This window comes from Scyliorhinus canicula, chromosome 1, assembly GCF_902713615.1.
Source record: "Scyliorhinus canicula chromosome 1, sScyCan1.1, whole genome shotgun sequence".
Taxonomy (NCBI): Eukaryota; Metazoa; Chordata; class Chondrichthyes; order Carcharhiniformes; family Scyliorhinidae; genus Scyliorhinus; species Scyliorhinus canicula.
The window spans coordinates 70096592-70115667 of record NC_052146.1 but is presented as its reverse complement, the minus strand read 5'-3'; the positions used below and the strand labels follow the sequence as shown (position 1 = coordinate 70115667).

Sequence of the window (19076 nt, the reverse complement as noted above, 5' to 3'; positions counted from 1 at the left end):
GCTTTGGCGTCTGGACGTGGTGTTGTTGGCTGATGAGGTGTGTAGGAGGGTTCGGGGATGTATCGAGAGGTACCTCGAGGTCAATGATACTGGGGAGGTCCAGGTGGGGATGGTGTGGGAGGCTCTGAAGGCAGTGATTAGGGGGGAGCTGATCTCCATCCGAGCCCATAGGGAGAGGAGGGAGAGACTGGTGGAGGAGCTGTTGAGTGTGGATAGGAGGTACGCGGAGGCCCCGGAGGAGGGATTGCTGGGGGAACGGCGTAGCTTGCAGGCCAAGTTTGATTTATTGACCCCAAGGAAGGCGAAGACACAGTGGAGGAAGGCGCAGGGAGCGGTCTATGAGTATGGCAAGAAGGCGAGCAGGATGCTGGCGCACCAGCTTCGTAAGCGGGACGCGGCTAGGGAGATTGGTGGAGCGAAGGATAGAGATGGGAATGTGATGTGGCAGGGGGCAGAGGTCAATGAGGTCTTTAGGGACTTCTATAGGAAACTGTACCGGTCGGAGCCGCCGGCGGTGGGAGGGGGAATGGAGAGTTTTTTGGACAGGCTCCGATTTCCAAGGGTGCAGGAGGAGCAGGTGGAGGGACTCGGGGCGCCGATCGAGTTGGAGGAGCTGGTCAGTGGGATTGGCCCATGTAGTCGGGGAAGGCGCCGGGACCGGATGGGTTCCCGGTTGAATTTTATAAGAAATATGCGGACCTGCTGGGCCCCCTGTTGGTTAGGACCTTCAACGAGGCATGGGAGGGGGGTGTTCTGCCCCCCGACGATGTCTCGGGCGCTAATCTCCCTGAAGCGTGATAAGGACCCCTTGCAGTGCGGATCATACAGGCCGGTTTCACTGCTGAATGTAGACGGCAAGTTGCTGGCGAAGATCTTGGCCACTAGAATAGAGGACTGGGTTCCGGGGGTGGTACATGAAGATCAGACGGGTTTTGTGAAGGGGAGGCAGCTGAACACGAATGTGTGAAGGCTGCTAAATGTGATAATGATGCCGGCAGCAGAAGGAGAGGCGGAGATTGTGGTGGCATTGGATGCGGAGAAGGCCTTTGACAGGGTTGAGTGGGGGTACTTGTGGGAGGTGTTGGAGAGGTTTGGGGTGGGGTTTATTAAATGGGTGAGGTTGCTGCATGAGGCCCCGATGGCGAGTGCAGCGACAAATGGGAGGAGGTCCGAGTACTTCAGGCTCCACCGTGGGACGAGGCAGGGGTGCCCCCTGTCCCCCTTGCTTTTTGCGTTGGCAATTGAGCCTCTTGCCATGGCTCTCAGGGAGTCGAGGAGGTGGAGGTGTTTGGTGCGAGGTGGGGAGGAGCACCGAGTGCCGCCATATGCGGACGACTTGCTGTTGTATGTAGCAGACCCGGTGGGGGGAATGCCGGAGGTGATGGAGATTCTTGCTGAGTTCGGGAGTTTCTCGGGATATAAATTGAACCTGGGCAAGAGTGATCTGTTTGTCGTACACCAGGGAGATCAGGAGGAGGGGATTGTAGGCTCCCGCTAAAGAGGGCAGTGAGGAGTTTTCAGTATGTGGGGGTTCAGGTGGCTAGGAGCTGGGGGACTCATCACAAGCACAATTTTACTAGGTTGGTGGAGCAGATGGAGGAGGAATTTAAAAGGTGGGACACGTTGTCGTTGGCGGGCAGCATACAGTCCGTTAAAATGACGGTGCTCCCGAGGTTTTTGTTTTTGTTTCAGTGCCTCCCCATTTTCGTTCCGAGGGCCTTTTTTAGGAAGGTGAACAGCAGCATTCTGGGATTTGTTTGGGCGCACGGGACTCAGAGGGTAAGGAGGGTCTTTTTGGAGCGGGGCAGGAATAGAGGGGGGCTGGTGCTGCCCAACCTCTCTGGGTACTATTGGGCGGCTAACGTGTCGATGGTACGTAAGTGGGTAATGGATGGGGAGGGGGCAGCATGGAAACGGATGGAGATGGCGTCCTGTGGAGGCACGAGCCTGAAGGCACTGGTAGTGGTGCCGCTGCCGGTCCCTCCAACGAGGTACACTACGAGCCCGGTGGTGGTGGCTACCCTCAAAATTTGGGGGCAGTAGAGGCGACACGGGGGAAGTGGGGGGCTCGGTGGAGGCCCCGCTGCGGGGGAACCACCGGTTTGTCCCAGGGAACATGGATGGCGGGTTCCTGGGGTGGCACAGGGCGGGCATTAGGAAGTTGGGAGACCTGTTTATTGACGGGAGGTTTGCGAGCCTTGGTGAACTGGAGGAGAAGTTTGAGCTCCCCCCGGGGAATATGTTCAGGTACCTTCAGGTCAAGGCGTTTGCTAGGCGACAGGTGGAGGGGTTCCCTTTGCTGCCCCCGCGGGGGGGTAAAGGATAGGGTACTTTCGGGGGTGTGGGTCGGGGATGGGAAGGTGCCTGACATCTACCAGGTAATGGTGGAGGTGGAGGTGGGGGAGGTGTCGGTAGAGGAGCTGAAGACTAAGTGGGAGGTGGAGCTGGGGGAGCAGATTGAGGAGGCGACATGGGCGGACGCCCTGGAGAGGGTGAGCTCCTCCTCTTCATGTGCGAGGCTTAGTCTCATCCAGTTAAAGGTGCTGCACTGGGCCCACATGTCCGGATCTAGGATGAGTAGGTTCTTTGGGGGCGAAGACAGGTGCGTCAGGTGTTCGGGGAGTCCAGCGAACCATGCCCATATGTTCTGGGCATGCCCGGCACTGGAGGAGTTCTGGAAGGGGGTGGCGAGGACGGTGTCGAGGGTGGTGGGATCCAGGGTCAAGCCAGGCTGGGGACTCGCGATATTTGGGGTTGGGGTGGAGCCGGGAGTGCAGGAGGTGAAAGAGGCCGATGTCTTGGCCTTTGCGTCCCTCGTAGCCCGGCGGAGGATCTTGCTGCAGTGGAAAGATGCGAGACCTCCGTGTGTGAAGACCTGGATTAATGACATGGCGGGATTCATTAAGTTGGAGAGGGTCAAGTTCGCCCTGAGGGGGTCGGTACAAGGGTTCTTTAGGCGGTGGCAGCCTTTCCTCGACTTTCTGGCTCAACGATAAGGTACTAGGTCAGCAGCAGCAGCAACCCGGAGAAGAAAGTGGGGGGGTGGGGGGGCGAGGAGAAAGTGGGGTGGTGGGGGGGCGAGGAGAAAGTGGGGGGGGGGGAGGGGGCGAGGAGAAAGTGGGGGGGGGAGGAGAAAAGGGGGATAGTGTTTAAGTTAATTTGCTTATTGTTAATTTATTTTGTTGTTTATTGGGGTGGGGGGGGGTTTGTTATATGCGTGGTTACGGGTGCCGGGGGGTATTTATTATTATTATTATTGTTGTTATTATTGTTTTGTTGATGTATATTTTTCAAAAAATTCCAATAAAAATTATTTATAAAAAAGAGATAAATAGAGGTGGGAGGGAAGGAAGGGAGGAGAATGAAATGCAACATCAAAGTTGCAAACTTATGAAATGCCTGTTCCATTTAAATAATTGAAATAGGTGTACTTTATTATTGAAAATAGAACTCCTCTGATCTCATCCCCAGAAGCTCATTCTCCTTTTGAAAATATTGCCTATCTTAATGCAAAACCCCATTTCTCCGTTTATTTGCTTGTGTGAATAATGATTGCTAGTAGTTTAGTCTTATCTCCCTGATTTATTTCCCATTGCTCCTCTATGCAGTGGAACAGTTATGATCTACATTTCCGACTCTGGGTCACAGTCTGTGTGGAGTTTACACATTCTCCCCGGGTTTGCATAGGATTCGCCCCCACAACCCAAAGATGTGCGGGGTAGGTGGATTGTCCACACTAAATTGCTCCTTAATTGGAAAAAGATAATTGGTTACTCCAAATTTATAAAAAAAAATGATTTGCATCCCATTCCAGAACTGAACACATGGTCCTTCGTTCCATTGTGCAACATGCTTGAGGTCCTATTTCGATGTGTCAAAAATTGGTTGTTGAATTCTTACACCTGCACACCCTTTGTTGGCTCAGTTTTTAAGAGAGCCTGATAGGCAGTATTGAAATATATTCCATTTATTATTTAACCAAGTAAGTGAAGTACAGGCTAAAAATAGCATGGGCATTAACTTTAATTTTCAAAAAACACCTTTCAAAACTAGGAACTGCACTGAGGTTGGCAAGCCTTCAACTGCTATTTGGGGAAAAGGGTAAGTCTGAAATTATGGGCCAGTTCGTCTTATCCATGTAGTGAGTACTTCTGGAGTCTGCATCACAGGTCGAAATCAGTGAATACTGCGAGTAGAATGGTGTGGATCAATCAAGGACCGAGAGCAAGGATTTGTAATGAACTGACCACGTCCAACTAAATTAGAGTAACTTCTTCAAGCATTGACTTCGTACTGGGATCATTTCTGTTGGTACTTTTGTTTAGAGAATAGTGCATTGATTCACAGACTGGCAGGTACATCAATGCAACGTTTTTTTTTAAACAAACAATTTCATTGAGGTATTTTTTGGCATTGTAAACAGTTACAGAGTACAGAAATATGCAACCATCAACAGAAAACCAACACTTCAACTAAACCATAACGCACATACCCGCTCCTCTCCCAGACGTTCACTCTCCTGCGAAGAAGTCGATGAATGGTTTCCACCTTAGGGCGAACCCCAATACAGATCCCCTCAAGGCGAACTAGATTTTTTCCATACCCAGAAAACTTGACATGTCTGAAAGCTATAGTTCGGTCTTCGGGGGTTTTGAGTCCGTCCATGTCAGCAGTATTTGTCAGCCGGCTATCAGGAAAGCAAAGGCCAGAACATTGGCCTCTTTCTCCTCCTGGACTCCCGGGTCTTCCGAACCCCCAAAAATTGCCACCTCTGGACTGATCACCACCCTCGTTTTCAGCACCCGGGACATGACCCCCGCAAATCCCTCCCAGTACCCCCTAAGCTTAGGGCATGCCCAAAACATGTAAACGTGGTTCGCTGGTCCTCCCGCGCATCTAGCGCACTTGTCCTCTACCCCAAAGAATTTGCTCATCCGAGCCACCGTCATGTGGGCCCGGTGAACGACCTTAATCTAAATCAGGCTGAGCCTTCACATGTTGCGGTTGAGTTTACCCTACTCAGGGCCACTGCCCACAGCCCGTCCTCCATTTCCCCGCCAAGTTCCTCTTCCCATTTGAGTTTCAGCTCCTCCATCTGGGACTCTTCCCCCTTCATGAGCACCTTGTAAATAACCGAGACTCTACCCTCTCCTCCTTCTCCTCGAGAGACTATTCTGTCCTGAATCCCTATTGGCGGGAGGCGTGGGAAGGATGGGACCTGTCGTGTACAAAGTCCCGCACCTGTAAGTACCTAAAGTCATTTCCTCTTTCAGCCCAGCTTTCTCCTCCAACTCCCTCAAACTCGCAAAGTTCCCCTCCAGGAACATATCGCCCACCCTCCTCTTCCCCCGCCCGCCGCCATGTTCGAAACCCTCCATCCACGTTCCCAGGGGCGAATGGATGGTTATCACAAATTGGAGCCCAGACCGATGCACCCACCTCCCCTATAATCTTCCTCCACTGGCCCCAAATCCGCAGGGCCGCCCCTGCTACTGGGTTGGTGGAGTACCTGGCCGGCGCAAGCGGTAGGGGAACAGTGACCAGGGCTGCCAAACTGGTGCCCCTGCACGAAACCGCCTCCACTCGCTCCCAGATAGATCCCGTACCCACCATCCATTTCCTTATGGCTATGTTAGCCGCCCAGTAGTAGTTAATCAGACTGCAATGCCAGCCCTCCCTCGCTGCGGTTCCTTTCAAGCATCGCCTTCCTCACCCGCAGGGATTTTCCTGCCCAGACAAAGCTCATGATGATTTTGCCAGTCCTTTTGAAGAAGGACCGTGGGATAAAGATCGGGAGGCACTGAAAAATGAACAGGAATCTAGGGAGGATTGTCATCTTTACAGTCTGCACCCTCCCCACAAGTGGTAGCGGGAGTGCATCCCATCTCCGAAACTCCCTCTTCATTTGTGGTCCCCCCCCGGTCATTCCCTTCCACCCCTTTGCAGCTCTCAGCGCAATCGCCAACGGTTCTATGGCCAGCGCGAACAGCAACAGGGAGAGTGTGCATCCCTGTCTAGTCCCGCAGTGTAGTCTGAAGTAGTCTGACATATCCTGTTCGTCCTTACTCTAGCTTTTGGGCCCTGGTACAATAGTCTGATCCAGTTAACCAGTCCCTCCCCGAACCCAAACCATCCGAGTACCTCCCACAGATAGTCCCACTCCACCCGGTTGAAGGCCTCCTCAGCGTCCATTGCCACCACTACCTCCACCTCCTTGCCCATCGGGGGCATCATAATCACATTAAGCAATCTTCTCATGTTGGCTGTCAGCTGCCTGCCTTTAATAAACCCTGTTTGGTTGTCCCCAATCACCTCCGGTACGCAGTCCTCAATTGTAATCGTCAGGAGCTTGGCGTCCACATTAATCAGGGAGATTGGCCTGTATGACCCGCAGGATTCTGGGTCCTTGTCCCGCTTTAATATCAGTGAGATGGTGGCTTGGGCAGGGTCCCTCTGCCCCTCGCCTCATTAAAAACCCTGGTCAGGACCGGTCCCACTATCTCCGAGAACTTTTGTAAAACTCTACTGGGTATCCATCCGGTCCTGGGGCTTTCCCCGACTGCATGGCCTTTAGGCCCCCCAGTACCTCCTCTGCTCTAATTGGGCCTCCAGCCCGTCCACTAGCCCCCCGCCTACTTTTGGGAAGGTTAGTCTGTCTAGGAACTGTTTCATCTTCTCCGGCTCCTCCGGGGGTTCTGAAGTGTAAAGCTTACTATAAAAGTCCCGAAATATCTTATTCAATCCTGGCGGGTCCTCCACTCTGCTCCCCTTCCCGTCCACCACTCTACTTATTTCCCTGGCTGCCTCCCTCTTCCTGAGTTGCTGCGCTAGCAATCTGCTGGCCTTCTCCCCATGCTCATACACCACTCCCCCTTGCCGTACTAAGTTGTTTCACGGCCCTACTCGTGGATAGCACCCCCAGTTCCGCCTGTAGTCTCTGCCTCTCCCTGAGTAGATCCTCCCCCGGGGACCCCGCATGCTCCTAGTCTATCCGGTGGATCTCCTTAACCAATCTATCCATTTCTGCTCTGTCCGCCCTATCCCTGTGAGCCCGAATTGAGATCAGCTCCCCCCTCACTACTGCCTTCAGCGCCTCCCACAGCTGCTGATACCTCCCCCGTATAGTTCGCCTGCAAGTAATTTTGCATACACTTCCGCAGTCTCTCACGTATCCCCTCCTCCGACAACAATCCTATGTCTAACCTCCATTGCGGGCGTTGATAATTCGCCCCACCGACCTGCAGGTCCACCCAATGTGAGGCATGGTCTGAAATAGTGACTGCCGAGTGTTCCGTATTCTTTACCTCCCCGACACAGTCCCTGCTCAAGATAAAGAAATCCATCCTAGAGTATACTTTATGAACATGCGAGTAGAACGAATAGCCCCTTCCCGTCGACTGTCTGGCTCTCCATGGGTCCACTGCCCCCATTTGCTCCATGAACCCTTTCAGCTCCCTTGCCATTGCTGGGAGCCTACCCGTTCTGGGATATGACCGGTCTAGCCACGGGTCGAGGACCGTATTAAAGTCACCCCCCTTCAACAATTTGCGTGAGTCTAGGTGTGGGATTTTCCCCAGCACTCTTAATAAAGTCAGCATCGTCCCAGTTCGGAGCATATATGTTCACCAGCACCACTCTCCTCCCTTCCAGCTTGCCCCTTACCATAAGGAATCTTCCCCCGCTGTCTGCGATTACGCCCTCCGCCTCAAATTGAACCCGCTTATTGATAATTGCTACCCCCCCTGGACAGAGTCCAAGTCCGAGTGGAAAACTTGGCTAATCCAGCCCTTCCTTAGCCTAGTCTGGTCAGACACTTTCAGATGTGTCTCCAGCAACATAATTACGTCCGCCTTCAGTCCCACAAATGCGTGAATACACGCACCCTTTTGACTGGCCCATTTAGTCCTCTGATATTCCAGGCGACCAGCCTGGGTGGGGGACGACCCCCCCCCCCCCCCCCCCCCCCCCCCCCCCCCAAAACGCCAAGCAGCCGTAACCATTCTTGCCCCCCCCCCCCCCCCCCCCCCCCCCCCCACCACCACCACCACCAAGCAACATCTCCTGATAACCCCACCTCTGCCATCTACTGGCTGTATTCTCCACCCCCCACCCCCCCCACCTGACTCCCTTGACTAGCCAATCTGCTAACCCGGTGACTCATCCCTCCGGCGCCCTCTTGTCTCACTCCCATTGTTTCCCCGACCTCATCTCCCGACTCATCAGCACATCATCCCCCACTCCGACCCACTGGCGCAGTCTCACTAAAATGGGAAAGATCAAACTAGATGGAGACATCAAACAGCACCGCGAGGCTGCTCCGGGTACAATACATTTCCAGCTGTGTACACAGAAACGTGTTAACCCACGTTCCCTTCTGAGCATTAATAAAATAGCAGCACAGTAACACAGTACCTGTATATCACCCACCCGAAACAAACATAAAAACCATAGACATAAAAACCCCCCAACCAACATCTTTAATCCCCATTGCTTACCGGCCACCTTTATGTTACAATGAAGGCTCCAACACACCCAAAGAACACGACGAAAGGTACCAACAACAGCGAAAAAAAAAAGGAGCATCAGACGGGGGGGGGGGGGACCCCCGGACGCATCTGCTTCGCCTGTACCCTATGTGCCAGCTCCGGCGGGCGCGGAATGGCATCAGCCCCCATCAGCTGCATCAACAGGTCTGCCTCTGGGTTGCCGATGATCCTCAGATTTTGTCTGCGGGCTCTGTTTTCCAGCTCCTCTACTCTGTCCAACAGTCTTCTCTGTCTCTCCTTCAACCCATTGACTTCTAGCGCAACAATTGTCTGCGCGTCCGCCTGCTCCTCCAGAGATTGGGCATCCAATCTCTGGTTCAATAGATCCACTGCCTTCTGAAGTGGGTCCAAGTTATCCCGCTTCAACAATTCAAAACTGCTTTTTATCACCTGCAGCATGTTTTCCAGCGCTTACTGGATTGCCGGGTCCGAGTTCCGTACGTCCGCCATCTTTGCTCTGGGTCAGCTTCCTCTGCAACTTGCCTTTGTCCTTTCCTTTCACGTTTTCACTGTTTTCTGCTCTCCCGCGGTTTCATGCAGCTCTGCCTGTTTCGCAGCACCTTCGTAGCCGTCTTTCCAGCGCTCCGCAGTCCCGCAAAACCGGGGAACCAGGTCCTCAAATCCCGCCGGAGTGAGAGCCACCGAATGTGCGGCTCACTCACTCATTGCCGCCACCGGAAGTCCCCACATCAATGCAACATTGAGGGGCATGTCTTTTGGGTAGGATTTTAAGTTGAAGTCCCATTCGAAGATCTGACCAATGTTGTTTACCCCTCAATTAACGTCACTAAAGCAGATTATCTCAATTCTTGTTATAGGATTTGCTGTGTGCAAAATGGAGGCGGCATTTCCCTGCATTACAACAATGACACAACTTCATAAATACTTAACTGGCTGTGAAACACGTGGGACATCTTGTGGTTCTGAAAGGTGCTATATAAATGCAAATTGCTGTGTGCAGTTCTGGGCAGCCCATTAAGACATTCAAACATTGATCCCATAATGGTACATTGACTAGAATGATACCAAGATGTAGTTGTGAAGGAATAAGCTGGGGCTTTTTCATTGGAACAGAGAACATTACATTGTAAACAGAGTTTTCACATTTCTGAAAATTTTAAGATTATAAATTCTGAAGATTTTAAATAATGCAAGCTTGTTTCTACTCGTGGAGAATCAGAAACACCGGATTATCAATAGAACAAAGGAGGTGTGCGTCAGAAGAAATGCTTTCACAGTTGTTTATTCGACAAGCAGTGTTTAGCCAAGATTTATAGCACCATTTAAAAGGGAATTAGTTAAGTATCTGAAAAAGCAGAACACTGAAAAAAAACATGCAGCGGACAGGGAAATGGCATTAAATTAGTTCACTCTAGTTAAAAGGGCGAAACGCGGTTCAGGTAGAACTGGTTGCAAATGCTTGATTCTGCCTTGTAATCTTCATGATTTTATTCTTGAAGATTGAATATCTTTTTGGACTAACTGAGGCAGTGACCTTGGAAGTCAGTAAATTGCATCAAACCATTTTATTGATGTGACAAACCAGCAACGTGATACACAGAGACTGTGCTGTGCTCAATGGCACAGCTGGTTCTGAAGACTGTTAATGTTTGGCAATTGTTCCCTTTGGCACCAATTCCGCTAAAGGTGGCACTGTGTCTGTGGCCCGTGATATGTCGAAGCAAAAGTCCGCCGTTGATTGTTTTAAAACTGCTAGGATGTGGGAATGTTATGAAATTTACTGACTGCTTCTTTGCATGCAGATCTTAAATACTTCTTAAACCGTATAACTGTGTCTCTTAGCTACTTGAATCCTAGTAGGCTGGCTTCCAGGATTTCCAGTGTGTGTGCTACAATGCCACCCTAAGAAACAGCACCATTTCTTGCTACTCATTTTGATTCTGGAATGCAACTATTAGTCCTGGGAAAATAGTTGTGTTTTTCAAGACTGCTCTGGCATAAACATTCAAACACATTTTAATGTGTATGCTGCTCTCAGTGTCACAGCAAAATGCTTTGAATATATTGAGTCTGCTGATTAGGCAGTTGATCTGTCGTTTATAGAAAGATTGTGTTACTCTGGCTATTTCTCTTTAAAATATTTTATACTTGAAGTTTAATTGAGAGACATGATATTCCATAAAGACTATGGGACAGAAATTTGTCTTGGCCGTTGATAAAGCAGGTGATGTTGAAATGGCCAACCATTACAAGACACGAGCAATATTCAGTTAATGTTGCAAAATATTGTGTGGGACGTACAACTGGCGGTCAATTCCATAACTCCTGCTTTGTGCTACCACCTCAGTTGGATCCTCTTGATCTCCTTATATGGTAGGGCCCAGTGACATCTGCATCTGCCTTGGCAGTAAGCAGTAGTAGTAACTAGCTGTTTTTTCTTCTTTCTACTGCAAGGTTGCTGAGACCAACGGAGTGTCCTGTCTGCGGTTGACTCGGTGACGATTGGAGGTCTGAGTTCGGAATTGCCTGAAGTGTGTTAACTACTGCAGAACCTTTCTCAGCCTTCTGGGAAGCCTTGCAGTCTTTGCAGTAAGCAGAAAAGGACAAAAGGTACAGGATAACCTTATAATCAATATCGGGCAGAAAATTAGTCGGATTAATCTGTATATCTGTTTAATAGATTAAAAATATGGCCTCTACATGCACTTGCTCTTAACTTTACCTTGATGAATTTCTGTGGCCGCAGTTATAAATGAACCTACGTAGAAGTTTTCAAACTGTAATTATGTTGTCTTCCCCTTCTCCCAGCTCTGTCCCTTTGCAGAGTCACTGCATCTCAAAACACTTCCAGGGATGGTGGTGTTATCATGTGACCGATTTACAGAGGCAGCTTCTATTACAAATATGGACATAAGGGTTTGCAATGGAAACCAAACATCGAGACACAATGTTTGACTTGAAAATGGGAATTGAATTATATCTTCGTCCCAATCTGACTTTCCCCTGCCATCTTACCCTGCTTCACCTGCAAAAATAATTTAGTCATGAGTTCTCAAGCACAAAATTGACTACCTATCTCCATTTTCTCATTATAAATTTCCTCATCCACATTTGTCAAAGACTCTGTAAATTTGCCACACTCAAATGGCACCATCCTACCACTGTAGTGAGATTATAGAGCTGAATATGTGGCTCAAAGATTGGTGTGGGAGAAAGGATTTTGATTCATGGGGCACTGGCACCAGTCATTCCCTGTTTCATTCCACAGGGTTAGGGCTATCATTGATCAGTCAGAATCGACCTGCCCTTTTTTAATTTGTACAAAGCTGGGAATTTAACTGTTCCATGCTGCATTCGCCATAGCAGTGCCTTCACCAATCAGAGTCCATTCACTAAACAAACTCTTCCCATGCAGTATAAATTGTTGTTTTCCCCCATGGCAACTGGTTATTTTTTGTGAGCTATCCTGATGAGTACAAGACGAAAGCTTTGATAGCATATCTCGCTATCAAACAACATTATTTTCTATATGAAAGGCACTAAGTTGTTAAAAGTGCAGCAATTCTGCAAATAAGCACTTTTGGTGATGGGGCAATCCCTTTGGATCCTATTACTCCAATAGAGTGAGTAGTCTGAAGAATAGACTCAGTAATTAGTAACCGAGCCAGGCATTAAATTATGCGTTTCTGCATATTTGTTCTCAAAAACAAATTTACATGGATTAGGGAATTTGATACAGAAGGTGCTATTTTCCAAATAGGCACCCTCTGATCGCACCCATGCTCCAAAAGCTTTTCTTAGCCACTGAACTGTTGCCAGCATTTTCATTCAGATAAGTCATATTAGCCTGGTGAGAAACACAGGCCTGTTGAGTTTTATTTTCTGCATTAATTCTGTGAGTGAGCCAGTGGGATTTTGAATCAATTTAGCAGTAGTGTCAAGAATGGAAATGTGTGTCTCTGCAAAAAATAGAAATAAATACCATTTTGTAGACTTGGCCAGCAGATGCATTGGATTGGATTGGATTTGTTTATTGTCACGTGTACCGAGGTACAGTGAAAAGAATTTATTAGGTCAAGTGCTGACCTGAAACAATATTAGCAATATCATTCAGCAATAACTACATCAGAAAACTACATCTGACCTTGTTGTCAAATCTGCAATGGGAAATGCTCTACTCTTGCCTCTACCAGCTCAGCAATGCTGTAAATCTGAGTTTATGTGTTGTGTCGATATCTTGCCTGATGTTCCTGGAGTCCTTTGAGCCTCTCATCATTGTTGAGATGGGTACATCCCTTTTCTCTGGAACAGCATATTTTAGCATGTTTTTATTACAGCTCTAATTGCCATCCTGATTGGGAGTGCATCTCTCCGGTGAAAAATTGCATTTGGTGAATGGGTGGCTATCAGTTCCACTTTTGTGCAACAACCTATAGTTAGTGATTTAATTGTGACATAATTTGTGCTGAACCTGAAATAACATGATGCCTCAACATGCGATGGAAGTTTAAAAATTGCTGTGTGACTCCAATTTGCTTGTGTGCTCTGTCTTGGAGGTGTGCCAAGATTCCTAATTCATTGCGTTAATGCTGAGATCCTTGATCCATCTCGCTAATACCTTTTTTTGTGTATTGCATTTCTTCCTGTAGGTTGTTGTGATCTGTGAAATTAAAAGCTAGCATGTCAACTGAAAAGGCAAAGGTGAGTAATTTAACTGTGTAGATATATGGTTGCATTTCCTGGCCTGATTCTGGAATAGAATGCTAAGAGCTTTTATATTACACAAATAATTATCTTTCTATGTAAATATACCCGAAATATGCTAAGGGTGACTGCTATAGAACTATGTGAATGATTTGGACTGTGTGTTAATATGCGATGGTGGTATATGTGTGTTTGGGAGGATGAAAATCTGGTCGGTTCTGAATTTCTTTAAAAAAATTTTTAAATGAAGAGTATTCAATTCTTTTTTGTTCCCAATTAAGGGACAATTTAACATGGCCAATCCACCTACCCTGCACATCTTTGGCTTGTGGAGGTGAGACCCACGCAGACACTGGGAGAATATGCAAACTCCACAAGGACAGTGACCCAGGGCCAGGTAGCACGTTTGAACCCGATTCCTCGGTGCCGTGAGGCAGCAGTGTTTTTTTAAAAAAATAATTTTATTGAGAAATTTTGATTTTATACAACAATAACGCACCTTAGTAAAATACCGAAAATAACAATAATATTAACAATCATATACATTCGCCCCATCCCCATGAACAACCCAGCATTTTAACAACAACGCAAATTAACACACTATAAAGTTACAGAATAAACACTACAATAATGCGCGCGCACCCCCCCGGGTTGCTGCTGCTATTGACCCAGTTACCTATCTCTGAGCCAGGAAGTCCAGAAAAAGCTGCCACCGTTTATAGAACCCTTGTGTTGATCCTCTCGGGGCAAATTTGGTGAGGCAGCAGTGTTAACCACTGAGCCACCGTGCCGCCCCTGGTTCTGAATTTCTAATGTGTGGATGTCAGATAACTATGGGAAGGGTGAGGCAGGTGGCACATTATAAATTACTGTCCTGAGTTTAATATTACATATAAACAATAGAAAAGACATGTACTGTGTTGTATTATAATTAGCAGTTTTTCTTATGTTTAATCATTGCACAGTTGGAATTGGGGACAGAAACTTGTGTTCCGACAAGGAATTGAGGTGATTATAGGTCAGTGCTACTGTTTCCATGACAATCGTTTGATGAATATTGTTTTCTAAATTGCACGTTCACATTCTTATTTTCCATTTGATTACTCTTTATGTGAATTTTTTGCAACAAACAAATAGTGAAAAGAAGAAGTTGGAATCTACCATTGATTATCTGATGATACAAATCCCTTTTAGGGATGATTTGTATGAAATGTTTGAAAGAGATTATCCGGAACTGATTCGTGCTGAGACAACATGCAATTCTTCCAAACCACATGAACAGAATAAAATAAGATCCCAGTGTTATTGAACCGCACAAATGAAACAGAATCATAGAAGTGCAGAAGGAGGCCATTCGGCCCATCAAGGCTGCACCGGCCCTTGGAAAGAGTACCCTACTTAAGCCCACACCTCCACCCTATCCCAGTAACCCCACCTAATGTTTTTGGACACTGAGGGCAATTTAGCATGGCCAATCCACCTAACCTGCACATCTTTGGACTGTGGGAGGAAACCGGAACACCCGAAGGAAACCAATGCAGGCACGGGGAGAATGTATAGACTCCGGACAGACAGTGACCCAATCCGGGAATTGAACCTGGGATCCTGGAGCTATGAAGCAGCTAACCACTGTGCTACTGTGCTGCGCTAAACATCTATGAACAATCACATCCAAACCAGGAGTAGGCCATTCAGCCCCTCGGGTATGCTCAGCCATTTCATAGAATCATATCTGACCATGGTCTTAACTCCATTTTTCTGTCTACTTGCTATAATTTTTCACTCTATTGTCAATCAAGAATGTATCTAAATCAACCTAAAAATGTTCAAACACCTTGCCTCCATTGCTGCCTGGTGAACAGAATTCCATAGATCAATGACTGAGTGAGTGAGAAATGTTTTTCCTAATCTTTGTCTTAAATGGGAGAACCTTTTATTTCTAAACTGTGTCACCTAGTTCCAGCGTCTGCCACAAGAGCAAACATCCTTTTTAGCATCCACCCTGTCCATTCTCCTCAGGATCTTTAATTTCAGTAAGATCGTCTTCATTCTTCTAAACTTAATGGAGTGGTTCCCAATCTTTTGGCCAGCACAATAGCACAAATGGATAGCACTGTGGCTCACAGCGCCAGGGTCCCAGGTTTGATTTCCCTGCTGGGTCACTGCGGAGTCTGCATGTTCTCCCCGTGTCTGCGTGGGTTTCCTCCGGGGTTATTGTGTTACGGGGATAGGGTGGAAGTGAGGGGTTAAGTGCAGACTCGGTGCAGATTCCATGGGCCGAATGGCCTCCTTCTGCACTGTATGTTCTATGTTTTCCTTTTTGTGGACCATGGATCGTCATCAAAATATTGTGGACATCAACATACGCAAGCCGTTGTGCACATTTTTTAATATAACCTACAGCTGACGGGTCAAACTTGTATATCAATGGGTACTAAAAATGCAGCTATTTCTAATAGTTTATGATGCCCACTCACAAATACATGCAGATTATATTGCACAAGGGTGTTTGTGTAGCAAATTACATTGCGAATAATAATGTAACATCGATGATACATACTAGATACTTTAAAAAAAATTTAAGAGTACCCAATTTTTGTTTCCCAATTAAGGGACAATTTAGCAACGCCAATCCACCTACCCTGCACATCTTTTTGGGTTGTGGGGGTGAGACCATGCAGACGTCGGGAGAATGTGCAAACTCCACACAGACAGGGGGCCAGGATCGAACCCGGGTCCTCGGTGCTGTGAGAGAGCAGTGCTAACCACTGCGCCACCGTGCCGCCCTTCTGAACTCTTTCTGATGCTATTATATCATCTTCATTCTTCTGAACTTAGTGGAGTGGTTCCCAATCTTTTCCTTTGCAGCACGATAGCACAGTGGGAGGGCAGCACGGTAGCACAGTGGTTAGCACAGTTGTTTCACAGCTCCAGGGACCCAGGCTCGATTTCCGGCTTGGATCACTGTCTGTGCGGAGTCTGCACGTTCTCCCCGTGTCTGCATGGGTTTCCTCCAGGTGCTCCGGTTTCCTCCCACAGTCCAAAGATGTGCAGGTTAGGTGGATTGGCCATGCTATATTGCCCTTAGTGTCCAAACTGGTTAGGTGGGGTTACGGGGATAGGTTGGAAGTGTGGACATAAATGGGGTACTCTTTCCAAGGGCTGGTGTAGACTCCATGACCCGAATGGCCTCCTTCTGCACTGTAAATTCCATGATCCTTTCTTAAGGAAGGAGACCAAAACTGTACACAATATTCCAGATGTCCTATACTGTATAATTGCAGCAAAACTTCTTTCATTTCCTATTCCTTTCCTCTTGCAATGAACAACAACATTGCACTTGCCTTCCTAATCACATGCATCTGCGTACTAACCTTTTGTGACTCATGTACCAGGGCATTCTGATCCCTCTACTGCAGAGTTTTGCGATTTCTCTGCTTTCAAATAACATACTGTTTTTCTATTCTCCTCAAACTGTTCACTCCTTGTGTATGCTACTATTTCTCAAACTTGAATCCAACCCCTTCAGTATTTAAAATAAAAACAGAAAATGCTGAATATACTCCGCAGAACAGGCACCCCCTGTGGAGCGAGAAAAGTAACGTTTCAGGTCTGTGAACTTTCATCATGGTTGGGAAAAGTGAATGATGGGATAGGTTTTGAGCAAGGGGTGTGTGGGACAAAGATAAAAGGAACGCCTTTGATGAGGTAAAAGGCAGGAATGATTGAATGACAGTCAAGCCTTAAGGGGTAGGGGACAATGATGAGGAAAGAACGGAGCCAAACAAAAGATGTACCAGAAGCAGGTGTGCTGCTGACCATAAGTAGAAATGGTAAATAGGGCAGCGATTATGGTCTGAAATTATTGAGCCGAGTCTAAAAGACTAAAGGCCTTTTTGAAATTTGAGGTACTGTTCCTGAAGCTTACATCAAGGTTCACTGTGCAGTAGACTGAGGACAGAAATATCTGCATGAGAGCGGGGTAGAAACTTAAAATGGCAGGCCTCCAGAAGCTCCGAGTCCTGCTTGCGATCCAGACAAGGGGGCAGGGGAAGAGACTGGGAGACCTGCCGTTCAGAGTGGTGGGAGGTAGTTTCTGTTATTTAGGGATCCAGGTGGCACGAGACTGGGGGCTGTTACATAAACTAAACTTGACCCAGTTAGTGGAACAAATGAAAGAGGACTTCCGAAGGTGGGATATGCTCCCGTTATCACTGGCTGGGAGGGGACAGACAGTGAAAATGACACTCCTCCCGAGATTCATGTTTATTTTTCAGTGCCTCCCCATCTTTATCCCAAAGGCCTTTTTCAAGCGGGTAAATAAGGTGATCTCCGGTTTTGTGTGGGCGGGTAAAACCCCGTGAGTGAAGAAGGTGATGCTGGAGGGAGGGTGGACTGGTGCTGCCGAACTTTTGCAGCTATTACTGGGCGGCAAAGAGAGCCATGATTAGGAAGTGGGTAGTGGGGGAAGGGTAGTGTGGGAGCGAATAGAGGCAGCATCTTGTAAGGACATGAGTTCAGGGGCTTTGATCATGGCACCTCTGCCGTTCTCGCCGGCCCGGTGCTCCACAAGCCCGGTGGTGGCCCTGAGAGTCTGGGTGCAGTGGAGGAAATATGTGAGAGAGGAGGCAGTATCGGTTTGGGCTCCAATCTGTAGCAACCATCGGTTTCGGGGATGAGAGAGAGCAGGGATCGGGAGGTTGGGAGATTTGTTTATAGATGGGCGCTTCTCCGGTTTGAGGGAGTTAGAGGAGAAGTTTGAGTTGACGAGAGGAAGTGGTTTTAGATATCAGCTATTTTGGGACTTTTTGCGAAGGCAGGTTCCAACCTTCCTGTTCCTACCGCCACGTGGGATACAAGATAGGATAATTTCTAGAGTATGGGTGGGAGAGGGGAAGGTCTCCGATATCTATTGCCATGAGAATGTCGCTTTAAGAAATGTTTGGCTGCTCATGTTACTGCAGTGATGTCAGAGTGTGGGTGGAGCTGAGCTCTGGCTCTGCTTTTTAGTTTCGCTTTCAGTGTTGGAGCTGAAGCCAGACAAAGCAGGTGTACTGTTGTTCTCTCTGCCATAAAAAGACTATCTCTTGATCATTTGGTGAACTCAGAATTCTAAATGTTTTCAGTAGTGAATGTAAACCTAATGTGCTTCTGTTAAAAGGTGTTTCTTTTGTCTTCTGGATGTTTGGGAAGTTATTAAGGATTACTTAGTGTGCATCCTTTGGGGGTTGTATTTGAATTAATGGTTGCAGATGTTCGCTTATGTTTTAAAAAGGTTAACTTGAGTTCATAGAATAAACACTGTTTTGCGTTAAAAAATACTTTTCCATTTCTGCTGTACCACACCTGTAGAGTGAGCTGTGTGCTCCCCATACCACAATCTATTAAAAGTTGTGGGTCAGGTGAACTTCATGATACACTTTGGGGTTCTCTAAACCCTGGCCCATAACACTATAAAGAACTCATGGTGTCAGAGGAAACTCAGACAGAGGAGCTAAAGCACAAATGGGAGGAGGGGTTAGGGGGAGTGATAGAGGCAGGTCTCTGGGCGGATGCGTTAAGCAGGTCAATACATCCACGTCATGTGGCAGGCTCAGCCTGATACAATTTAAGGTCGTTCATCGGGCACACATGACGGTGGCCCGGATGAGCAAGTTTTTTGGGATAGAAGGTAGTTGTGCAAAGTGCCGGGGGGGGGGGGGGGGGGGGGGGGGGGCGGTCAGTGAACCATGTCCATATGTTTTGGGCTTCTTCAAAGCTTGGGGGATTCTGGCAGGGGTTTGCAGACGACATGTCCACGGTGTTAAAAACAAGGTTGGATCCGAGTCCAGAGGTGGCGAGTGTTGGAGGACTCGGGAGTCCGGG

General features: G+C 47.9%; 1 protein-coding gene across 3 annotated transcripts in view; it reads left to right on the top strand.

Moving 5' to 3' along the window:
- The window catches only part of zgc:63587 (uncharacterized protein LOC393431 homolog), a 183321-nt gene that overhangs the window by 13264 nt on the left and 150981 nt on the right, over window positions 1-19076 (top strand). For 2 of the 3 annotated variants that reach the window (XM_038792952.1, XM_038792947.1), the window contains exons 2-3: window positions 10962-11117; window positions 13157-13208. In XM_038792952.1, the coding sequence (XP_038648880.1) occupies window positions 13188-13208 (21 nt within the window). In that variant the 5' untranslated portion in view covers window positions 10962-11117; window positions 13157-13187. Of the gene's footprint in view, window positions 1-10961; window positions 11118-13156; window positions 13209-14176; window positions 14230-19076 lie in introns of all 3 variants that reach the window. The other variant, XM_038792958.1, reaches the window with a different exon arrangement.